The 25,288-nt window shown below is 34.4% G+C and overlaps 1 protein-coding gene across 2 annotated transcripts in view; it reads left to right on the top strand.

The window, feature by feature from the left end:
- Sntg1 (syntrophin gamma 1) overlaps positions 1–25,288 on the top strand; it is a 345,728-nt gene that overhangs the window by 231,902 nt on the left and 88,538 nt on the right. For both annotated transcript variants that reach the window (XM_026395196.2, XM_026395195.2), the window contains exons 12-13: positions 10,686–10,802; positions 12,384–12,455. In XM_026395196.2, coding sequence (XP_026250981.1) covers positions 10,686–10,802; positions 12,384–12,455 — 189 coding nt within the window. The remainder of the gene's footprint in view (positions 1–10,685; positions 10,803–12,383; positions 12,456–25,288) is intronic.

The following is a 25,288-nucleotide window of genomic DNA, read 5'->3' as shown; positions in this document are numbered from 1 at the left end:
CCAATTAAGAGACACAGGCTAGTAGAATGGATTAAAAAAAAGATCCAACAATATGCTGCCTACAGGAGACGCATTTGATAGGAAAAGACATATATAGACTGAAGGTGAAAGGTTGGGAAAAATCATATCACTCATATGGACTTTGGAAACAAGCAGGAGTGTCTATACTCATATCAAATAAAATAGATTTCAAGCCAAAGTTAATCAAAAGGGACACTACATACTGCTCAAGGGAACCATACACCAACAAGACATAACAATCATAAATATATATGCTCCAAACAATGGTGCAGCTGTGTTCATCAAACAAACTCTTCTCAAGTTCAAGAGTCTAATAGACCACCATACAATAATTATGGGAGACTTCAACACACCTCTCTCACCACTGGACAGATCTTCCAAACAAAAGCTGAATAAAGAAACTATAGAACTCAATAACACAATTAATAACCTAGACTTAATTGACATATATAGAATATATGTCATCAAGCAGTTACATTTTTTTCTCAGCAGCACATGGATCCTTCTCAAAAATAGATCATATATTATGTCACAGGGCAACTCTTAGGCATTATAAAGGAGTAGAGATAATACCATGCATCTTATCTGATCATAATTGAATGAAACTGGAAATTAACAATAAAAGAAAGAAGGAAAAATTATGCATCAATTGGAGAATGAACAATAGGTTACTGAATGAACAATGGGTTATAGAAGAAATCAAGGAGGAAATTAAAAAATTCTTAGAGATAAATGAAAACACAGACACAACATATCGGAATCTATGGGACACAATGAAAGCTGTTCTAAAGGAAAATTCATTGTCTGGAGTTCATTCCTTAAAAAAAGGAAAAACCAACAAATAAAGGATCTCACACTTCATCTCAAAATCCTAGAAAAAGAAGAGCAAAACAACAGCAAAAGAAGTAGAAGGCAAGAAATAATTAAAATCAGAGCTGAAATTAATGAAATCAAAACAAAAGAAACAATTGAAAAAATTGACAAAACTAAAAGTTGGTTCTTTGAAAAAATAAATAAGATTGACAGACCATTACCCATGCTAATGGAGAGAAGAAGAGAGAGAACTCAAATTACTAGCATACAGGATGAAAAAGGCAATATCACAACAGACACTTCAGAAATACAGAAGATAATTAGAAATTATTTTGAATCCTTATACTCCAATAAAATAGAAGATAGTGAAGGCATCAATAAATTTCTTAAGTCATATGATCTACCCAGATTGAGTCAGGAGGATTTAGACAACCTAAACAGACCAATATCAATTGAGGAAATAGAAGAAGCCATCAAAAGACTGTCAACTAAGAAAAGACCAGGACCTGATGGGTATACAGCAGAGTTTTACAAAACCTTTAGAAGAACTAATACCAATACTTTTCAAGCTATTCCAGGAAATAGAAAAAGAGGGAGAACTTCCAAATTCATTCTATGAGGCCAACATCACCCTGATTCCTAAACCAGACAAAGACAATTCAAAGAAAGAAAACTACAAACCAATATCTCTAATGAATCTAGATGCAAAAATCCTCAATAAAAGTCTGGCAAATCGGATACAAAAACATATCAAAAAAATTGTGCACCATGGTTTGCAAGGCTGGTTCAATATACGGAAATCAATAAATGTTATTCACCACATCAAAAGACTTAAAAATAAGAACCATATGATCATCTCAATAGATGCAGAAAAAGCATTCGACAAAGTACAGCATCACTTTATGTTCAAAACTCTCGAAAAACTAGGGATAACAGGAACATACCTCAATATTGTAAAAGCTATCTATGCTAAGCCTCAGGCTAGCATCATTCTGAACAGAGAAAAATTGAAGGCATTCCCTCTAAAATCTGGAACAAGACAGGGATGCCCTCTCTCACCACTTCTGTTCAACATAGTTCTCGAAACACTGATCAGAGCAATTAGACAGACGAAAGAAATTAAAGGCATAAAAATAGGAAAAGAAGAACTTAAATTATCACTATTTGCAGTTGACATGATTCTATACCTAGCAGACCCAAAAGGGTCTACAAAGAAACTATTAGAGCTAATAAATGAATTCAGCAAAGTGGCAGGATATAAAATCAACACGCATAAATCAAAGGCATTCCTGTATATCAGCTATAAATCCTCTGAAATGGAAATGAGGACAAGTACTCCATTCATAATATCCTCAAAAAAAAATAAAATAAAATACTTGGGAATCAACCTAACAAAAGAGGTGAAAGACTTATTCAATGAAAACTACAGAACCCTAAAGAGAGAAATAGAAGAAGATCTTAGAAGATGGAAAAATATACCCTGTTCATGGATAGGCAGAACTAACATCATCAAAATGGCGATATTACCAAAAGTTCTCTATAGGTTTAATGCAATGCCAATCAAAATCCCAATGGCATTTCTTGTAGAAATAGAGAAAGCAATCATGAAATTCATATGGAAAAATAAAAGACCCAGAATAGCAAAAATAATGCTAAGCAGGAAGTGTGAATCAGGTGGTATACGGATACCAGACTTCAAACTATACTACAGAGCAGTAGTAACAAAAACATCATGGTACTGGTACCAAAACAGGTGGGTGGACCAGTGGTACAGAATAGAGGACACAGAAACCAATCCACAAAATTACAACTATCTTATATTTGATAAAGGGGCTAAAAGCATGCAATGGAGAAAGGATAGCATCTTCAACAAATGGTGCTGGGAAAACTGGAAATCCATACGCAACAAAATGAAACTGAATCCCTTTCTTTCGCCATGCACAAAAGTTAACTCAAAATGGATCAAGGAGCTTGATATGAAATCAGAGACAGGGCGTCTGATAGAAGAAAAATTTGGCTACGATCTACATACTGTGGGGTCGGGCTCCAAATTCCTCAATAGGACACCTATAGCACAAGAGTTAATAACTAGAATCAACAAATGGGACTTACTCAAACTAAAAAGTTTTTTCTCAGCAAAAGAAACAATAAGAGAGGTAAATAGGGAGCCTACATCTTGGGAACAAATCTTTACTCCTCACACTTCAGATAAAGCCCTAATATCCAGAGTATACAAAGAACTCAAAACATTAAACAATAAGATAACAAATAACCCAATCAACAAATGGTCCAAGGACCTGAACAGACACTTCTCTGAGGAGGACATACAATCAATCAACAAGTACATGAAAAAATGCTCACCATCTCTAGCAGTTAGAGAAATGCAAATCAAAAACACCCTAAGATACCATCTCACTCCAGTAAGATTGGCAGCCAATATGAAGTCAAACAACAACAAGTGCTGGTGAGGATGTGGGGAAAAGGGTACACTTGTACATTGCTGGTGGGACTGCAAATTGGTGCAGCCAATTTGGAAAGCAGTATGGAGATTTCTTGAAAAGCTGCGAATGGAACCACCATTTGACCCAGCTATTCCCCTTCTCGGGCTATTCCCTAAACACCTAAAAAAGCATACTACAGGGACACTGCCTCATCGATGTTCATAGCAGCACAATTCACAATAGCTAGATTGTGGAACCAACCTAGATGCCCTTCAATAGACGAATGGATAAAAAAATGTGGCATTTATACACAATGGAGTATTATTATTGGTATTTAACGTGACTTGGTTTCTCTTCTGGTTAATTTTTCCTTTAGTGTAATCCTTCCCTCTGCTGATTTTCATCATTGTTTTTCATTTCCTCTTCTTGGAATACTTTGCTGATGAAGTTCTGTAGTGCAGACTTTCCAGTAGTAATTTTTTTTTAACTTTTGTTTATCATGGAAGGTTTTTATTTCATCATCAAATCTAAAACTTAGTTTTTCTGGATATAAGATTCTTGGTTGGCATCCATTTTCTTTCAGAGCTTGCTATATATTATCCCACGATCTCCTGGCTTTGAGGGTCTGGGTTGAAAAATATGCTGAGATACGAATTGATCTCCCTCTATATGTGATCTGATTCCTCTTTCTTGTGGCTTTTAAGATTCTGTCCTTATTCTGTATGCTAGGCATTTTCATTATACTGTGCCTTGGTGTAGATCTGTTGTAATTTTGTACATTTGGTGTCCTGTAAACTTCTTGTATTTGATTTTCCAATTTGTTCTTCATGCTTAGGAAATTTTCTGACATTATCTCTTTGAAGAGATTGTGCATTCCTTTGGTTTGAAACTCTGTGCCTTCTTCTATCCCAATAACTCTTACATTTGGTCTTTTGATGCTTTCCCATAATTCTTGAATGTTCTATTCATGGTTTCTAACTTTCTTCTCTGTGTGGTCAACTTTATTTTCTAGATTGTAAACTTTGTCTTCATTATCTTATGTTCTTTCTTCCAAGTGATCTAGTTGTTGGTTATGCTTTCTATTGAGTTTTTTTTTTTATTTGATTTAGTGTATCCTTCATTTCAAGGATTTCTAACTTTTTTTTCAGGGTCTTTATCTCTCTCTTGAAGTAATTTTTTTGCTACCTGTATTTGCTCTCTTATCTCATTGTTGGAGTTATCAATTTTTGCTTGTATTTGCTTATTTAGGTCATTCTTTAATTCACAGATAATTTTAATTGTGAACCTTCTGAACCCCTTCTCTGACATTTGCTCAACTTTCCTGTTCATAGGTTCTGTTACTATAGTGTCTTTGTTTGTTTGGGGCATTTTTCTCCCTTGTTTTTTCATGTTGTCTATGTGCCTTCCTTTCTCGCAGTGTGGATCTGAGATATTACAGTTTTGCCACAGTCTGGCTGGGCACAAAATAACCGGGAGGTCACAAGCCACTTGTAGGTTCAAACAGGAACTACTTTATTGCCCAAACCACATGGGAACTCTCTAGAACTCCACCGAAACTCTGAGAGAACCAACGGGAACTCAACAGAAACTCTGCGAGAACTCAAAAGTAGCAGGTACCCGAGGTAGCAGGAGCCTCCTTATTGCCGCACAGCAGAGGTTTATATACACAACTGAATACACAGCTTGTTTCAATTTAGCATCATCCAGTTACAGCAATCAGTCATTATCTTAATAATTTTACACAGCTTAACTTAATCACCATCATCCCAATGGCTTGCTGGCGTCACCACCCAACCACTCCTTCTGGTAAAATGCCAGGTACCATCCCAACTTGGCTGTGGCTCTCAACACAGTTTCTTCCCTATATTCTTTCAGTACCCTTACAGATTGTCTGTACCTCATCTTGATGTTGGGCTTCCAGACCCTGCTGGTGTCCCTCAGTGGATGCTACTGCATCCTGGATCTGGGACCTGAGTGAGTTGGAGTGGGTAAATCTGGGCCACCAGGATTGACCTCCCAGTGGTAGTCTGCTGGTCAGAGGAGGCAGCCCTGCACTAGAGGCTAGGCTCTGGTGAGTGTCTGCTCTGCCCAGGAAAGGGATGGGCCTGGCCTACTGTGCACCCTGGCCCTACAGAGGCTGGTGTGAGTGTATCTGGACTGCTGGGCTTGACCTCCCACTAATATTATTTTCTTTAAATAATTATTTTTGCTTTTGTTGAATACCTTCTATTTACTCATTAAGGTCTGTACCTACTTTCTTTCTTTCTTTCTTTCTTTCTTTTTTTATTAACTTTGTTTTGGGTTCTCTTTCTAACCCTCATTCTCTTTTCCTAAACTCTAACTTCTTGATTTTTTTATGGATTTTTTAGACATATTGAATGCATGCATATAGGCTATAAAATTCTAAGAATATTTTTTTTGTTGAATCCCTGAAGTTTGATGTGTCACATTTCATGATCTTTTTGGTTTAGAACTATTTTCTAACATCATTTGTGATTTCTCCTGTGACATTATAAGGGTTTGTATAACACATATATCATATGTTGCTAAAATTTTCAACTATTTGGGTAGGGGAGGTTATTCTTGTTACTTGCTAATTCTATTTAGAATACTTAGAACACAAATTATTTCAATGCTAAAATTTACCTGATACATGCTTTATTATCCAAATATAATACTATGATTATATATATATATATTTTTTCTTTACTCATAGTTTCCAGTGTACTCAAAAAAAATTGTACTCAATTTTTTGTTGAAAACCTGGTATCTTAGGCATAAGAAACTAGGCAGTCTTAATTAGATTCTTAAATACTTTCATTGTTCAGTGTATTTTTGACTTCTAGTAGTTACTCAGTGAACTGTGCTAAACCCCTTCTATGATTATGCACTTGTCTATTTCTTTTGTTGTTCTTTTGCATTTTGATTTATATGTTTTAAAAGGGTGTTTTCAGACACATGAAACCTAAATATTGCTATTTTTTCATAGATTTGATACTTCAGCATTATGAAATATTTTTTTTTTTATTTCTGGAAATGATTCTTGCCTTAATTCTATATCCTAATGTTACAGACCAGTTTATATGGAGCTTGTATTCTTTTGGTGTATGTTTGCCCATTCTTCTTTTTAACAACTTTCTATACTCTTATAATTTAGGTATTCCTTATACAGACAGGAAAAAGTTTTGTCATGGTGTTTTTTGCTTTACTTTATTTATTTATTTATTTATTTATTTATTTATTTATTTAGTGCAGAGTGAATATATTTATCATAGCAAATTTACTCCCCATTTACTGTAGTATAATTAATATCTTGCATTGATTGCATTCTACTACCTTAGTATGCATTTTTCACTTTTCCAACACTTCTGCTTCTTTTTACCCCCTCTGGCTTTCTTTTAGATTGACTACTATTGTCTAATATTTGTGGTATTTTTTCCTATGTTCATTTGGATGTCTTACACTTTTCACAGATGTGCTTTCCTTTGTCTAATGTTTAATAAGTAGTTACACTAGAGATGACAATATTGGCTGAAGTTTTCACTTTACAATGGTTCCCAGCATGTATTTTAGGGACTGTTGGAAGTTCTTCAATATTTTACCTGCAAGGGCAAAATTATTTTCATATAACGTAGATGACATGTGAATTTTATCTCAGAAGTGTATTTTTTTCCTAGAACCTTACTGATATTTGTTATCACCAGAAAATTGACTTGCACACATACCTAAGAAATTGTTTTCTATTGAAGCAAACATTAATGTAAACAATGCACTTATCTTGCTAATTATTCTGAGAATTTTTCCTCATAAACTATGTCATCTGCATTAGATATATGGTTTTATTGTTTTTTTTTTTAATGGAAAAGCATATGCTTTAACTACTAGTTTTATTTTTTAATATGGCAAAGAGTAAAAAATATACCCACTTTGTTTTGATAAAATCCTTATAACTCCCCATAGTTTAAGAATGTTAAGGGGTACTTACTCCAAAAACTTTCAATACTATTGACTTACTCTTCTATACTTTTTCACAAAGAAATTAATTTGGCAATTACCTTTTTATTGAAATATTTTCTTTAGAGATTTTAAAATTAATCCTTGACTACCCAAATATGTTGTTAAATGTTTAAATCATCTTTCAACACAGGTCAAGGAAATAAGATTAGCTTTACCAAAACTTCTTGAATATTTTGTTTTTGTCATAAGCAATATTGTTATAATCAATAATAAATCAATGCAAAAATTATCAATCATTCAACTCCTTCTTCTCTCCTGCATTTTGAAAAAATCTCCCTCTTTAAAGAAACGACTATAATTATTCTTTCACTGTTGATTTTCATTACTTTAACTCCACATAGTATAAATGTCTGAATTTTATTTTAAAAGATAATTTTGCTGTGTGTAGAAGTCTAAATTTGCTATCATTTTTCTTCTTCTTTTTTTCCAAACCAAACTGTATCCAGCTTTATTAAAGATACTTTTCATACATAATCATGGTCTTTAAGGCAGAACATGGGGCAGAAAATTTTTAACAGTATACAACAACATTCAAATTATCTTCTTGGATGGACTATCAAAATCAGAAAGCCATTATAAAACCCAATGAAGTCTTCATTCAATGCTCTGAATAGTGAAAGTTTAGAATGAGGGTTGATATTTTATATTTTGCATGTTGTTTAACATCTTTTCACAAGCCCACCATTTCAGGAAATGAAGTAAAAATGACAAAAATTATTAATCTGAAATTTCACAATCTAGAAAATGAACTGCTGTTTTTCTGAGGTTCACTATCTCAGTGATATCACTGCAAAGTCCAGATTCCCTGACACACTGACAAAACCATTTCTTGGGAGTCAGGTCCCAACAGGTCTGAGTTTAAGGGAGTTAAGTCTATACTGATGGCAGAGGCAGAGGAAGACCTAAAGATAAATTTGAGGTTTTCCATACCACAAGGTGTTTGTGCCAAGGTGGCTATGTGTGCCAACATCTTGGGAGCCAAGACTAGAAAAACTATAAGAGAAAAGTGTTTTGCCTACAGTAATCCAGCTTTGGAGACATTCTATTTATGATGTGTTTTAGGACTGTAGTTGTTTGTGTTCCAGGGCTGGAGTGTGTCTCAGTGGTAGAGCACTTGCCTGGCACGTGTGAGGCCCTGGGTTGGATTCTCACTCTACACCACATATAAAAAATAAATAAAATTTAAAAATCCATTGACGACTAAAAAATATTATCTTCTTGCACATAGCAAGCAAAATTAAGTTTAATGTCTATGATAGAAAATCTAATATCTGGAATTATTGGGTTCTGTTATAAATTTTGTTGTTCATACCTGACCTTTGCGATGTTTTATTTCTTTATATTCTTAGGGTCTTGGTCATATTCCAGGAAAGTTTTTATGAAAATATATTGAAACGTAATATACTATCAACAACCTGAGAAGAATTCAAATTCTTTAGTTGGGAGCTGGGAGGATAGAGCTAGGGTCATCACAAACCTCTGCAAATTTGACATTTTCCAGGTTATCTGAGTCCCTTGAACCTGTCCCTAGTCTTTTCAATGGTTTATGACTTCTACCTTGGTATTGTTGTAAGGATGCCAGCATTTAGGTGTGTTTACTTAGGCCTACAAAGCTAGAGAACCCTAGACTGTAACAATTTACCTCTCAGCTCATGAGGTTGACTAAAGCAGCTTCATCTCTTATGTGATATTTCCTTATTGAAAGTGCCCATGTGACTAAAGTTGACCTCATGTGTGGATTCATGATTAATCTTTCTCAATCTTCCTATTACTGTGAATTTTTCTCCTTATTTTAATTCATTACAAAATATCTAGCATTTTAAGCCTAGAATTTTCCCCACTTTTCCAAACCAATTTTAGTTGGTGAGTTATCTGAATCGAAGTACCAGAGGTGGAAATTAATCATATCTTTCATGATTACTGTTACTCTAACATATTAAAATATTAATTTAATTAATTAATTTAGTCATTTTTTCTTTATTGGATGGTCAGCTAGTAAGTTTACTCTTCTAAAATTCTGATGTTATCCCATAAATATGCCTTATGCAAGTAATGCAAAATGTTGTGTAAGTAATATACAATAAATAATTATTATACCTGGTTTTTATTATATTATTAACCATATGAATAGCTTCATTACAAAATAAATTTTAGAGCATGCATTAGAATTATTAGAGAACACATAATAAAATTTAAAAGGCAAGGGGCTTGGACTAAATTCCTATTGTAACTGTAACAAGTTTTATTTCTTTTGTAAGCTATTTGGTTTATATCATAATTCCTTACTTTGTAAAGTAAGGGATTTTATATTTCAGAGCTTTATTATAATGCGAACTTACGTAACTAGAGAATCCAGTTATTTTAGAGAGTAAATACAATGTAATGGAAAGAAGATGCAATCTATGAGTAAACAAAAATTTTATTTCAGCTTTGTTGTAAGTCACTTATCATTAGTAATACTGCATAACATACCATCCCCAAAGTAGGCAGGATACAGTAACTGATAGCTTGGTGTTAGCCTCCAGGCTGGAGTTGACTGGGCATGTTTCTATACTGTACATTGGACTATGTTCTGACCTGATGTTTTGTATCTTTTGTATGTATTTTTTGTTCTAATGAGAGAAGCACAATATACTAAGCTCAACTGTACATTTCTCAATTAATATCCTATTGATTATAACAGGTATCATAACATAAAATGAAATTCTAGTAAGAAGGATGAACTCTACCAACCATCAAAACAAAGTGAATTATATGAGCTGGGAAGTATAACTTCCCACATAGAGTTGTGCTAAGAAAGAGAAATAAAATGTCTTGTGAACACATTGTCAGTAATGCAATATTTATTTGATAAATGTGTAGGTATCTGTTTGAGCCAATGACAATTCAAAAATGGAAAGATAAAAATGATCAATATCATACCACTTTCTTTTGGAAACTGACCTACCTATGTTTAAGAGTTAGAGGTGAAGATTGATGTCAGTGCCATCTGAGGTATGAACAATGCTAACACATTCTGTATTCATCTAAACTCAATGGTTAGAATGAATCTCTCCCACAGGGCTCATGTGAGGCCTCCTTCTAGCAGTATTGTGACACAGTATATCTCTGACTTTCCTCCTTGACTCACTTATTTTGTATTGAGAACTCATTTGCATATAATAAAATGACACTAATTGCAAAACCAATGGATCAGCCAATGGACTCTTAGAAATATATATATTTTTTTAATCATAGGAACTGGTAGAAAATATAATTTATGCCAGGTTGTCTTGCATAAATAAGCACTTGATAAGGGATTATATTGTAAACTCATCAAAGGTTCACATTCTCTTATTCAAGGTGAGTACAAAGAGCTCTTTGGACAGTCACTTGTATTTAATTTCCTTGTAGATTGTCTACATGGGCTGGTGTGAAGTGCGGGAGCAGGACCCACTCCAAGACCGTGTGTACTCCCCAACTTTTCTAGCCCTGAGGGGCTCCTGTCTGTACAAGTTTCCAGCACCACCGGTAAGTGTCTTTATCCAAAATTATGGGTTTCCCCCAATCTTGCCAAAACAGAGTGACATCATCTGAATGATACCAAGTAAAATACTATGGGTGTATTTTGAAAATAAGATACAGGAAAGAATACAATCCAACCCAAAATTTCCTGAAATAACCTGCTAAATACATACATTATTGCATTAAATATTGGTTTTCTAAACTCTGAAAAATTTGAAAGATGTTTCTGTTTACATATTAAATGTGATAAATAATGAATAAAATCCTAATGCTGATTAAAAAATTCCCATGAAGACATCAATAACATTTCAAAATATATTTCCAAGCTATTTCACTGTATTTTGTTTATCAAACACATTTTAAAAATTAATGTATTAAAATGAATGAAAGTGAAGTGATTTTAAATGTTCTTTATGTATTAACCAACACTCATATTATTAATCTCATATTCCCAAAGAGACTTTTAAAAAAGAGCCCATTTAATATACCTGGCATAAACAAATAAACACTTGGTAAACACAAAGGTAAACATTGTTGCAGTCATGTAGGAGGAACACATTCTCTATCAAAGCTAAGTCAGGGTTTTACTAACAGTAAGTTTTCAATTTATTATTAACAAGTAAAAGTAAGAAAACCTCAGAATGATCCAAGTCAGTGCTTAGTCTTTCTCAACTTAGTGAACTTTTGTAATGTTAAAAGTTTAGATTAGAATGTTTTGTCCTTGGTAAAAATCAAAATACAAAAAAAAATCAAAATACATTATGGTGATCTATTAGTTATTACTCTCAAAGTTTGTTTTTATAGATATTCCTAAATCAAATTTATGGAATTTTTGATAATCTATATTCTATTCTCTGGGATTTGTACTAAATATGTGTGAATATCTATTGAATGGAATACCTATTGCTTTTGGAAACATGTGCTTTATAGACAAAGAGACATTCAATAAATATTTATTGAATATAAATACTAAATGCCAGCCCAATTACTTTCAGATCAAATAATACAGAGTATCTGGGAATTCTCAAATGTGACATGCAAATATTTTGAATGTTTCTCCATGAAATTCAAAGTTCAGAAACACACACACACAAACATTTATATTTTTGCTACCATTCTAACTGAATAATCTTATGATTAGACAGACAAATCTATTTCAAACATAAATAAGCATATCAATTTCTTCTTAGTGCTGATGTTTTCATAGTATCTTAAGCCATCTTGAAAGAATCTTTAACATAAATCATGCCTTTTAAAAATTGAATTTGGTGATAGCAAACCAAGAAAAAAATTGTATATGTGTAATATAAATACTTAATGTAGAGAATATACACATTATTTATAAGATGAAAAACTTTGAGTAAATGAAAATTGTTGCATATGACATAAAAAGTTATTTGGAAAAGGAAGAGAGTAGTGATAAATCAAAATTATGCAAGGAAACCTTCTGAAAACAACTTCCTAAATAGAGAGACTAAAAGATCTGTTAAAGTTTCACTTATCATGGACCATTTTGTGCAAATTAAATAAAGAGGGAATAGAAGCTGTCTTTAAAAAAAAGTGACTTTTTTTCCTCATATTTTAAAGGTGACTACCTGGGACTGGACTCGAGCAGAGAAAACATTCTCAGTTTATGAGATTATGTGCAAGGTTCTCAAGGTATGCTTCCTCAGAAAATGATGGTTCTGGTGCTCATAGTTACTTTCTGAAAATGAGCAATCCAGAGATATAAATGAAAGACAATATTGAGACAAAGAAAACAAAGTGTGTGTGTGTGTGTGTGTGTGTGTATACAGAAAATATAGAATGCAGAAAAATATACAGAGAATAATGCAGAATAACTCACAATCATATATTGTACTTCCTCAGTTGGAGATGGACAAAGAGATGCTTTGTAGCAGTTCATCCAGGAAAAGCAGAGAGTTGAATTAGCTGGGATCAAACCCAGGGCTTTGCACATGCTAGGCAAGCGCTCTGTCCTGGAGCTACACCAGCAGTTCATGCATAAATTTATTTTGAGACAGAGTCTTGCAACCTACCCAGCTTGGCCTTGAACTTTCAATTCTCCTACAGTAACATCCCTCCCTTATAACTGGGATTGTAGTGTGCACCATCATGCACAGCTTGTTTGTATTTTTTATGTTAGTATCTGACTAACTCTCTGAGTATCTGAAAAAGCTTACAGTTACCACAAATCAATTACTTTTCTATGTGAAATGCAAAATTATTGCAATAACAGGTCTATGAATTCTATAAAATTCCCATTGATTTTTGCAATTTTTTATGAGTTAAAATAGGAATAAATTAAAGAATAAAGAATTTTGTTTTCTTTATTTTTAAAAACTATTTTATTGGATATTTTTAAAGTCTATAACATGACATAGGAGATGCACGAAACTAGTGAAAATTTTACATCTATAATGTGGCTTAGCAATTTATTTAGGGTTTTGTACCAAGGTCAGCTAAAATCTACTCATTTATCATGATTCTAATATACATTATTATTTTATTAACTAGAGATCTAGCCTTGTCCACTCTCTATATTTGCTACTTTGCATCCTCTGATTTATATATCCCCATTTATGCCCACTTCCTATCCTTGGTAAACACTATCTTGTTATCTATTTCTGCATATTTAAATCATTGTTTTGGGACTTTTTTATTTCAGATTCCACATATAAGTTTGCTCATGAATTTTTTTTTGAGTCTGTCTTTAACTTAGCATAATATCCATTAAACTCATTGATGCTTTACCACACAGAACCTCATTTTTTAGAGGTAAATAACATTCCAGTTTAAAAATGTGCCAGTTTCTTTATCCATTTGTGTATAACAGATTGTTGATACTTGAGTTTTTTTCACATCTTGGGTGTTGATAAGCATGGGAGTGAAGGTATCTTTATCAGACAGTGGTTATATTACTTTAAGTTATATGCACAAAGTGGGATTGATATGAGGTAGTTCTAATTTTACTTTTTTTTTTTTTTTGGATACCCATACTATTCTACTTAATGACTGTACCAATCTCAATTGCCACCAGCTGTGTAAAGAGTGCCCTTTCTTCCATACCTCACTATTTGTTTTCTTTTGGCTGTTTGATAATAGCTATCTTAATAGGTATGAAGTGAACTTTTGTAGTGGTTCTGATTTGCATTTTTCTGATGATTAGTGATGTCGAGCACACTTGCTATTCATACATAATTATGAGGTATATAATGGTAATTCAATGCATGTCACAATGTGTAATAGTAAAATTAGGTTATTAAGCCTCTCCATGTCTTCAAACTGTAATTGTTTTCATGTGTTGAGACTTTTCCTTTCTTTGAGATACGTTAGGCTATTATGACCAATAATTGCTCTCCTGTTCCACAGAAAACCAAAACTAATTTCTGCTCTCCAACTGTGTTTTGCTGCCCCTTGATTACATTCCTTCCATCCCTCTCGGCTTTGGCTTCTCAGTCTCTAGTGACCACTGTTTCATCCCATTCTTCTAAGGTAGACAGAATACATGGTTATTTGTCTTTCTGTGTCTGACTAATTTCACTTAGTGTAGGGATCTACAGTGGTTTATTTTACCCATTTTTCCTTTTTTGTTTGTTTGTTTGTTTGTAATATTGACCTCTATGATTTCTTTACACATGCTTCATATTAGCCCCTTCTTAGATACCTGCTATAGAAACATTCCTTCCCAATCCAGAGCTTGCCATTTAATTTTGTTGATTGCTTCCTTTACTGTGGAGAAGCTTTAGTTTTTTTTCATGGATTTTGACTTTTGTGGTCTGCATTTTTGATGTAATATCTTTAAAAATCACCATGGCCCATATCCAGAAGTCTTCCCCTTATGTTCTCTTTTGCACATTTGATACTTTCTGGTCTTATGTTTAGATATTTTATGCATTTGTGAGTTGAGCTCTGTGCATAGTATAAGAAAGGAACCAATTTGATTGATTGATTGATTGATTGATTTACATGTGAGAATCCAATTTTCCTAGCACCATTTACTGGGTAATTTATCCTTGGCTCATTGTACCTTTTGTGTGCCCTTGTCAAACCTTAGTTGGCAACGTGTGGTTTGGGTCTTACTTCTGGTCTCTCTTTTCTGTTCCACTGTACTAATTTTTTTTTTTTTTCATGCCAATACCATATTATTTCAATGACAGTGGCTTTGTAATATAATTTAAAATCAAGGAGTGTGGTCTCTAACACTGATTTTTTGATCATAACTATTTAGATCATTTGGAATTAATATTATTATTACATATGAAAGTTAAGATTATATTTCCCTTTAATGTGAAGAACCCTAACAGAAATTGATAAGGATTACATTGAATCTGTATGTGGCCTTGTGTAGTATGGGTATTGTACAATATTAATTCTCATTCAGGAGTATTGAACATGTTTCCACTAATTTATCTTTTCTTCAATGTATTTAATTTCTGAGGAGTCTATTTCTTCGCTTTGATTTTTAAATTTACTTATTTGAATCTTTTTTTCATAGTTAGACTAATTAATTAAGGAGTTGACAGTTTGGATTGATTAATTGGATTGTTTCTTCCTATGAGTTTTCTGTCCTCTATTTGGTTTATTTATATTCAAAATGTCATTATCTTCTTCTTTCAACTAATTTTGCATTTAGTTTGCTCTAATTATTTTAGTTTCTTGAAGCATAATGATAAACTATTTATTTAGGGTCTTCTTTTGAATAAAGGTGTTTATTCCTATAAAATTACTCTTTATCATGGTTTTTGCTGCATCTCACAAGTTTGAGTATGCTATGCTTTCATTGTTATATGTCTCAAGATGATTTTCTATTTTTCGTTTTATTTCTTCTTTGGCACATTGAATGTTCTTGGGCATGTCATTTAGTGTCCTAATATTGAACAATTTCCCAAAGATTGTCCTGTTAGTATATCTGCTTTTATAGCATTTTGGTCTGAAATGATTGCAGATATGATTTTTAATCCTCTTAAATTTGTTAAAGCATGTCTTATAGACTGGCATATGATTTATCTTGAGGAATGTTCCATGTGCATTGGTGGAAAAGGTGTGCTCTGTTGCTATTGGATGAAGACTTCTGCATATATTAAGTCCATTTGATCAAAAGGACAATTTGAATTCTGTATTTTCTTATTAATTTTCTATCTAGATATATCCATTATTCAATGTAGTATGAATTATCTCTGGAATTATTATATTACTCTCTTTCTTCATGTCCATAGATGTTTGCTTTATGTATTCACAAGCTCCAATATTTGGTGCATTTATAATTGTTATGCCAACTTGATGAATTAAAAACTTTAATTAATGTATACTTAAATAGTGAACTTCTTTGTCTCATGTGATAACTTCACACTTGGAGTATATTTTATCATATATAAATAGAGCCACTTCTGCTCTCTTTTGGATACTATTTGCATGGAATATATCCTTCTACTTTCTTAACTTTGTATTTATGTATTCCTTACAGGTTATGTCTATCTTTTACAGAAATATGTAATCATGGTTTTTAATCCATTCAGCCAATTATATCTTCTTCCATTATAAGATTTATTTGCATTTATGATTATTTTGATAGGTAATAATTTACTAGTTTACCCTTTCTTTGCCTCTCCTTTTTTCCTCTCCCATGTGCCATGGTGATAATTTCCTTTATCTCTAAGCATTGATTCCCCTTTATTATTTGTGTATCTGCTATTTTTGGCTTTGTGGTTACCACGAGGCTTATACAAAACATCTGTCAGTTATAATCTACCACTTGAAGCTGAAAACAACAGCTTATTGCTTATAAAAACTCTGAACTCTTACACCACACACACAGTTTTTATTTTTATATTGTGAATTTGGTAATAACTAAGTGAAGTCTTGGTTATTTTCAACTCTTCCTTTTAATCTTTAAACTAGAATATGTATGATTTAAACATCACAGTTACAGTATTGGATTGTTCTGTATTTGACAGAACAATTTATTTATTTCTATCAGTAAGTTTTATATTTTTATATACATTAATAATAGTAATTATCATCCTTTCATTTTTACTTGAAGAACTCCTATAAGCATTTGTTGTAAGTCAGTGATGATTTCCTTCAGCTTTTGCTTGTTTGTGAAAGATTTTATTTCTCCTGCATTTTTGAAGAATTACCTTGCTTGCTACAGCTATCATTTTTGGCAAGTAGTTTTTTTTTTCTTTCAGCTCTTTAAATATATTATCCCATTGTCTGGTGGCCTAGGGGACCCCCTTATAAATGACTTGACACAACCTTTCTTTCTTTCTTTCTTTCTTTCTTTCTTTCTTTCTTTCTTTCTTTCTTTCTTTCCTTCCTTCCTTCCTTCCTTCCTTCCTTCCTTCCTTCCTTCCTTCCTTCCTTCCTTCTTTCTTTCTTTCTTTCTTTCTTTCTTTCTTTCTTTCTTTCTTTCTTTCTTTCTTTCTTTCTTTCTTTTCTTTCTTGTTTTTTAAACAACCTTTCTTTGTTTCTGAACTTTGCTTGGTCAAAATGTGTCTCAGAGGGGATCTCAGTTGGGGAAACTTTGAACTTCATGTATCCAATGATGTTGTAATTTTTTTGCAATTATTTTATTAAGAGAGCTTTCTTTTTCCTTTCTTCTGACCCTTCTTCCAGCACTACCAGAATAAAATATCTCTCCACTTGGTGGTGTTCCATGGGTCCTGTACATTGTCTTCATTCTTTTTAATTCTTTTTACTTTTTTTTTGATTGAGACATTTCAAATGACTCTATCTTAGAGTTTACAGATTCTTTCTTCTGCTTCATTTATTCCAACATTGAAACTCTAAATTGTATCTTTATTTCATTAATTGAATTCTTCATGATTTCTAATTCTTTTTTGTATCTCTCTTTGTTGAGTTTTTAATTCAAAGCATGAATTATTTTCTTGATTTCATTGAATCTTGTGTTTTCTCATATCTCACTGAATTGCTTCATATTTATTATTTTATATTCCTTTTCAAATAATTCATAAAATTTCCATTTCTTTGGGGTCAGTTACTGGAGAATTACTGTGTTCCTCCAGTGGAATCATGTTTCCTCACCTTTTCACGTTTCTTGTGTCACTTAATTGATGTTCATGTATCTGATTCCAGATTTTACAAAGTAGCTCTTTGTTTGCAAAGATTTTTACCTACATATCTTCACCTGTTGCCTGATGTTGGTGGTGGGGCAGCATGTGGTGCCCCGAGTTCCACATGGATGTAGTGCTGTGGACTCTGTGAGCTTTTTCCGTTGATCATTGTTGGTTATAGCCATGGGTACTTCTGTCTTCTAGGCTACAGGAATTGGTGGCAGTGATAGTGGCTGCATGAGTTATTAGGGTGAGGGCTTTGGTAGTGAATACCAATTTTTATATTGAATACTAATACCTTGTATTGAATACCATGTATTCAACATGGTAGGGAATACTGTGGGGGGATTCAGTGTGACATGATTCACAGGCATTCAAAACAAGATTGGGATCAGGACTCGGGTGTTTGGAACAGCTGTGAAAATAGGTTGTTGAGCTCAGAGACTTTTAAAACTATCACAGCACCTGTGGCTAGGGTACCTATTCTTTGTCCACAGCACAAACAAATATAGTTCTCCTACTAAGAGAGTCTGTTGCTATGAGGCACATCCAGCAACTCAGATATATACTCAGAGTCTGGTATCAACTATGGTTCTGTCCCTGGGGTTCAGGACATAATCATGACACAGATTGGCGAGAAAGGGACCCCCTGGAGGCTGTTCCAGGGAACAGGCTACCGATGTAATTCAGGACCCAGAACCAATAAGACATGGGGTTGCATGCAGTGGTGACTTTGGAACTTGGGATGGTGGGACACGAAGGTCCACTATGCTCTGTGAGGTCAGGTGGGGTATCAGCAATTCCAGGAATAGTACCACTGCAGCTTAGGAAGCAATGATGGCCTTTTCCAGAGATAATTAGCAGATTAGACTGTGGGTGCCTAGCCCAGTTCACGGTGGGCTGGTGCCATGACTTTGTGACCTGGAGGATGTGGTGGCTCAACTCAGCCAAGCCTGTGATTCCCAGGAAAACAAGCCTTCCTGTATCTGTTTAGCCCTAGAAGGTGGAGCCACATGGGTCAACAAACCCTTCCCTTCGAATATCTAAGGATGGAGCTCTGTGTACTGGGAGGTGAAAGAGTCCTTCTGTGTCAGAGGCTTAGCACCACTAGAAGTTGGGGTGCTCCCTTGACAGTGATGTCCCTGGGATCAGAGAGCAACAGCCCCATTGTACCTGAGGCTTAAGGTCCCTGAGCGAGGGGTGAGGCACTGCATGTGCTCTGGAGCACTCCTGCTCCCCTGTGCCGGAGGTCTGAGGTAACCTGGAGGCTGGTGCTCCCTTGTTGTGGTACAGGAGATGTGAGTGCTCTGGTTGACTAAAGTTCTGGGTTCCCAGGTAGAAAGGCATCACTTTTGCTTGACCTTAAGAAGAGGGAGATCAGTCATTGAAAGGAAGGATGATCTGCTTTGTGGTAGTGTGGCCCTAGAGCATAAGGCAGAGCCGCAGGTCTGCTTGCTACCGGGTGCGCATCATGCAGTGTTGGCCTCATCAAGGGTTACCTACCCCCAAAGCAGAAACCGCTCCAGTACTGGCTCTGATTCCAAGATGGCCCAGCACAGCAGCAGCATAGGTTCAAGTAGAAGGTGACATTTCAGCTTCTTCTCTAACGGTAGCTCAGCCTGTGAACTCTGGGGAGCTCCGTCACCTACATTCAAAGCCTATCAGAACTCTCTTAGTGAAGACTTTCATGTCTTCAGAGATAAAAGAGGTTGTCTGCCTCCTCTTGCTTACCTGTTTTGTCAGGAAAAAGACCATCTTGGTCGCAAGTTGACCATAAAAAAAGGGTTGAGGTAGAAAGAGCAAGGAATTTCATTTCTTCACGTAGATGGTCATCCCTTGCCTATGTGCTTTACAGGATTCCAACTGCTTCTTTTTTGCTCTCCTGTCTGGATTCTGGTTGAAATATAGGTGTTTATTCCTTGTTTCGGATTTTGTTGGAGTGGGGATGAAAAAAAAATAGGAGCTTCTAGTTGGCCATCTTGCTGTAGACTAGAAATGCCACAGATGCTTAATAAAATCATTCCATATCATCATTCTTATTTCTGTAACCAAGAAGAATTGAGTTGCCTCTGTTTTATGCTAGATGTTTATCCGCCTCCTAAATAGTCATTAATATAGGAAATCCTGGAACATCAACATATAACCAAATGTATCAGAACTCTCTAAAGTCAGAGTAGCAAAGATATAACTACCTCAGAAATGTTTCGAAATATTTTCCTCACAAAGAACCTTAGGTTAAACCTGAAGTTGTCTATAGTGCAAGATCTAATGAAAAATACGATTCATTCCTTAATCAATACTTTGCCTGGTTTAAGTTCTATATTGGGACTAATTGTTGAAGACTGCCCTGAAATACTTGAGGTCTTGTTAACAAAAGAAGGCAAGATGTAACCGCACCTGAAAAGGAGGTCCAACCCAAACCTAGTTTTGTGAAATACTTAACCAAATCTGCTACTGAATTGAGTTCTCAATATATATTTTTAGCAAAGGAATTAATAGGAAGAAAGAGAAAGGGCAGGGAGGAGAGGAAGGAAGAGGCAGAAGAAAGGAAAAAGTTGGACTCCAGGAATTAATCACTTCAACAAATGTTTTTTTGTATACTCCCTATCCATGCACTAATTACTTTTTCACAGGAACAATCTAGAATTCATTTCTGTATTCATTTTTTTTATTGGTCGTTCATAACATTACATAGTTCTTAATACATCATATTACACGGTTTGATTCAAGTGGATTATGAACTCCCGCTTTTACCCCGTATACAGATTGCTGTATCACATCAGTTACCCTTCCATTGATTGACATATTGCCTTTCTAGTGTCTGATGTATTCTGCTGTCTGTCCTATTCTCTACTATCCCCCCTCCCCTCCCCTCCCCTCCCCTCCCCTTTTCTCTCTCTACCCCTTCTACTGTAAATCCTTTCTTCCATTTGTATTATCTTGTCTTACCCCTCCTTTCCTCTTATATGACATTTTGTATAACCCTGAGGATCGCCTTCCATTTCCATGCAATTTCCCTTCTCACTCCCTTTCCCTCCCAACTCTCATCCCTGTTTAATGTAAATATTCTTCTCAAGCTCTTCGTCCCTACCCTGTCCTTGTTAACTCCCCTTATAAAATGACTCCTCTGTATTCATTTTTAGGCTTAAATTATTTTCCACCTATTATCAAAGTAGCTAAATTGTTTTGTAATACCATGTTAAAATATTCTATTTAAACTTAATATATTTTACTATAATGTTTTAAATAACTACAATTTTAAAAGAAGTATTAAGGGCTGGGGATACGGCTCAAGCAGTAGCGTGCTCGCCTGGCATGCGTGCGGACTGGGTTCGATCCTCAGCACCACATACGAATAAAGATGTGTCCACCGAAAACTAAAAAAATAAATATTAAAATTTTCTCTCTCTCTCTCTCTCTCTCTCTCTCAAAAAAAGAAGTATTAAAATGATATATGACACTCTAACATCTACAAGCACTAAATATTTTATTTCTCCTTTAAATGTTTTTGGAAAAAAATAGAATTATGCAGTTTGTGATCTATGTTTTAATGTAAGTAGCCACTTTGAATATTTTCTATGAATTCTATCAGTTAAACTTCAAAAAAAACCCAATAACTTTCATATATTTTTTTCTAACCCATCATTTATCTGTATTAATTCATTTAATCTCTTAATTTGACATTAAGTTTCTTTCCCCATTTGTTCTTACTATCAGGTATATCACAACAATTATTATGTTTTATTTAACAGAAAATTGTTAACTTTTATAATATATAAGGTAGCTTAAACACTTGTTTTAAGTCTGGAAAAATGGCAGACATTGGCACTTTTTACACTTTTTTCATTCTATTAGAGTAGCTGCATATTAAGTAAATAAATACACAAGTGTTTGGATACTAGGTGTCCCTTGAAAAGCTCATGTGTTAATGCAGGAATGTTCAGAAACAAAATTATTAGAGTATCAGAAACCTACCATAGCCAGTGGATTCACCTATTTGACGAATTAATAATTTGAATGGGTTACTGGGTGGTATTTGGAGGCAGATGAGGCATGGCTGGAGAAAGTAGGTCACTGGGATCATGTCATGGGGGATTATTTCATTTCTTCCTTCTCATGCTCTCTGCTTCCCTATTGCCATGAGCTGAACAGCTTTCCTCTACCATACCTTTCACTGTGAAGTTCTGCCTTATGTTGGGCCAAGAGCAAAGAGGCAGTCAACAGTGGACTGTGATATATAAAAGAATGAGCCCCAAACAATTTTTTCCTCCTCTAAGTTATTCTTATCAGTTATTTTGGGCATGGCAATGAAAAGATGACTAACACACAAAGAAAAATAATAACTAGCTAAGAATTGTTATTCTCTTAAAGATTTTTATGAAAATTATGTCATTTTATTCAATCTAAATTCTGAATTTTTAATCCTGGGTAGAAAAATATTTTAATACAATGAAGATATTAGAGTTATGTATCCAAATTGCCTTCTACAAAAGCAGTAGCAGCTTATACAGTCATCACCCATTTCTGAGTATGCCTGTGTATTCACACTCCAACCAAGTTAAAAACAAAGAGTACTTCTTATTTTGATTTTCTACATAAGATTTGTCATAAGCCTACATGCTAGCTATATTTTCATTGCTCTGACCAAAATACCTGACAAGAACAACTTAGAAGAGAAACGTCGGTATTTTTGTTTGGTTTGGTTTTGTTTGGGTTCACGGTTTCAGATATCTTAGTTCATGGTTAACAACCATTGCTCCAAGTCTAAGATGAGGCAGAAGATAATGAAATAAAAGTATGTAGGAGCACAGCTACTTAGTCTTTGGCAATTGGGAAGGAGAGAGAGAGAGAGAGAGAGAGAGAGAGAGAGAGAGAGAGAGAGAGAGAGAGAAAGAGAGAGAAAGAGAGAGAAGAGAGAGAGAGAGAGAGAGAGAGAGAGAGAGAGAGAGAGAGAGAGAGAGAGAGAGAGAGAGAAGGGAGAGAGAATGAATATGGAGCCAGGTACAAGATATAGTCCCCAAGAGTACAACCCTAGGGACCTACCTCCACCAGCCATGCTCACTTATCTTTAATTATCTTCTAGTAGTTTATTCAAATTATTAATCCTTGGAATGGATTTATCCACTAATGAGGTTACAGATCTCAAAATCCAATATTTTCACCTCTGAACATTGCTTTACTGTCCAACACATGCTGGTAGGAAGGATATCAAAAATACAAATCATTAAGGCCTATTAATTGCTTTGAGAAAGTCTTTACATGGGTAATTGAAGATTGGAGATAAATTTCCTCAGACACCAAGGAAAATATAAATATAATCTTCATTTTTTATATAAGAAATTCTCCCACCATGAATGAGCACAACTGTGGTGTTCTGTATTTTACGGTATTACATTGTACATTGCAAAATAGTATTCTGAGGATTCATCTGCTCAAAGGGAAACTTCATCTCATGTTTGAGCAGAGAAATGGACATTACAATCAGTACTAACTGGATTATTTTCCTAAACCACCAGATCACATTCTGGAGTCTCCTTTTGTGTCAAGAACACTGTTGAGGAATAACTGTATTGAAAAGAAGGACAGAATCAAATAGTTGGGGTTGGTGATCAATACTGAAGGGTCATCTTCTATAATCCCACCATCCACTCCCATGAGGTCCTGTGTTAAATAAATGGCATAAATTGTAGATGTCTGCACCCAAAAACATATCTCTCAGATGAGGCAAATTTAAAGGTAAATTTAAATTTCTGGAACACTGAACATGAACATCTGTTCTGGGACCACTAATCAGGGAAATCTTGCATCTTCAGATGTATTGATAATGAAGCTACAACAAATAAAACCTAAATGAAGCTTACACGTATGTAAGCTTGTAGTGTCCCAAGTGTGTCCCAAGTGCTTCTTATATTAATTAGCTTAATGTTTACAACATCACTATTAGTTAATTATTTTTATTCTCATTTTGCAGATATGAAAACTGAGAAAAATGAAAAGTAAATAAATGACTCAAGAACTCAGAGCTAGTAAATATCAGATGCAAAGATGTAAATAAATTTTAGAGTATGTCTCAATATTCCTTGTTATTACACACGGTTGGACACTACCTCTTTCTCTGTCCACATAAACACTAATAAGTAATTCTGTGACAAAGTAAACAAATCTAGGATAAAAGAAATATAGGAGTAATGGTTTCTAATCCTGTTAATAAAATAGGAACCATGAATTCACCCTATACAAATAAATAAGTGGAAAACATGATAAGGTAAAGGGTACTTGTACAGTTTCAAAGTACCTCCTCACAAATTACCTGTTACAAAAGGAGAAGGTAAGTTTCAGGGGACAAGGGGGATAGTACCACTGGAATATACAGACAAATATGACCATTTATTAATGTGACAAATACAAATCATGCTTTTCTAGTAGCGTGATAGTAGAATATTACAAATAGAAGAATAGCAGATTTGTGACAATTCTGCTAAAATTGTGTCAACCGAATCTAACCAGGAGGAAACCACCAATCTAATGCAAGAAAAGGGAATCTAATGTTATCTAACAAAATTAAATATGATTTGACCAAATCAAGGGTAGTCACAAGGAAATGCCTGACAAACCCAGATAACTCACATTCTGCAAAACATCCTTTTGTCTTTAATGGGGTCAACCTCATATAGGCAGGGAAAGGTTAAGGCACTGTCTTTCTTGAAGGTAACTAAAGAGAGAATCCACATGCAGCAGATTATTCTGAAGTAGTGGGTTATGGATGAAGGACAAAGATAAGATGAAAATGTAAAGTCAAATTGCTTGTTTTATGGTTGTATAGTAGTTATGTGGGTGGATGTCCTAATGTTCTCATTTGTGGAAAAGGCATGCTGAAGTAAGGAGGTGGAGGTGGTAAGATGGCATATTGGTAATTATTAAATCATTCAGGGAATGAGTCTTCTAATTCACATGTGAATGTTCTGTAGGTCAAAATGCAGTTTAAAAGCATTGCATTCCAGGAGTTGCTAAATAAAGAGAACTGCAAAACAGACGTAAGAAAAAATAAAACTTTGCGGAATAGAGTCAATATGGTAATCATGATAGAAATGCCTTTTAAAAGGCAACCAAGATAGTAATGAATATTCCAGGACAATGTTGATTAAAACCTTGCTCAAATTAAGAATAGACAAAAAGAAATGCTATGAACAACGAATACAAATGGCTGAGGGCATAGCTCAGTGGTAGAGTACCTGCCTAGCAGATTCAAGATCCTGGGTACCACCACCAGCATCACACACACATGCACACACACACAGTGGAATAAGTAAAAAGATAAATAAGAAAAAAAACAACCTTTGTTTCTATAATTAAAATATAATGCAACAATCACATTTTAAACCATAAATATCATAAGGTTTATTCATGACATATTTT

The sequence above is a fragment of the Urocitellus parryii genome, chromosome 7 (assembly GCF_045843805.1).
Source record: "Urocitellus parryii isolate mUroPar1 chromosome 7, mUroPar1.hap1, whole genome shotgun sequence".
Taxonomy (NCBI): Eukaryota; Metazoa; Chordata; class Mammalia; order Rodentia; family Sciuridae; genus Urocitellus; species Urocitellus parryii.
This window is presented reverse-complemented; position numbering and strand designations above follow the sequence as displayed.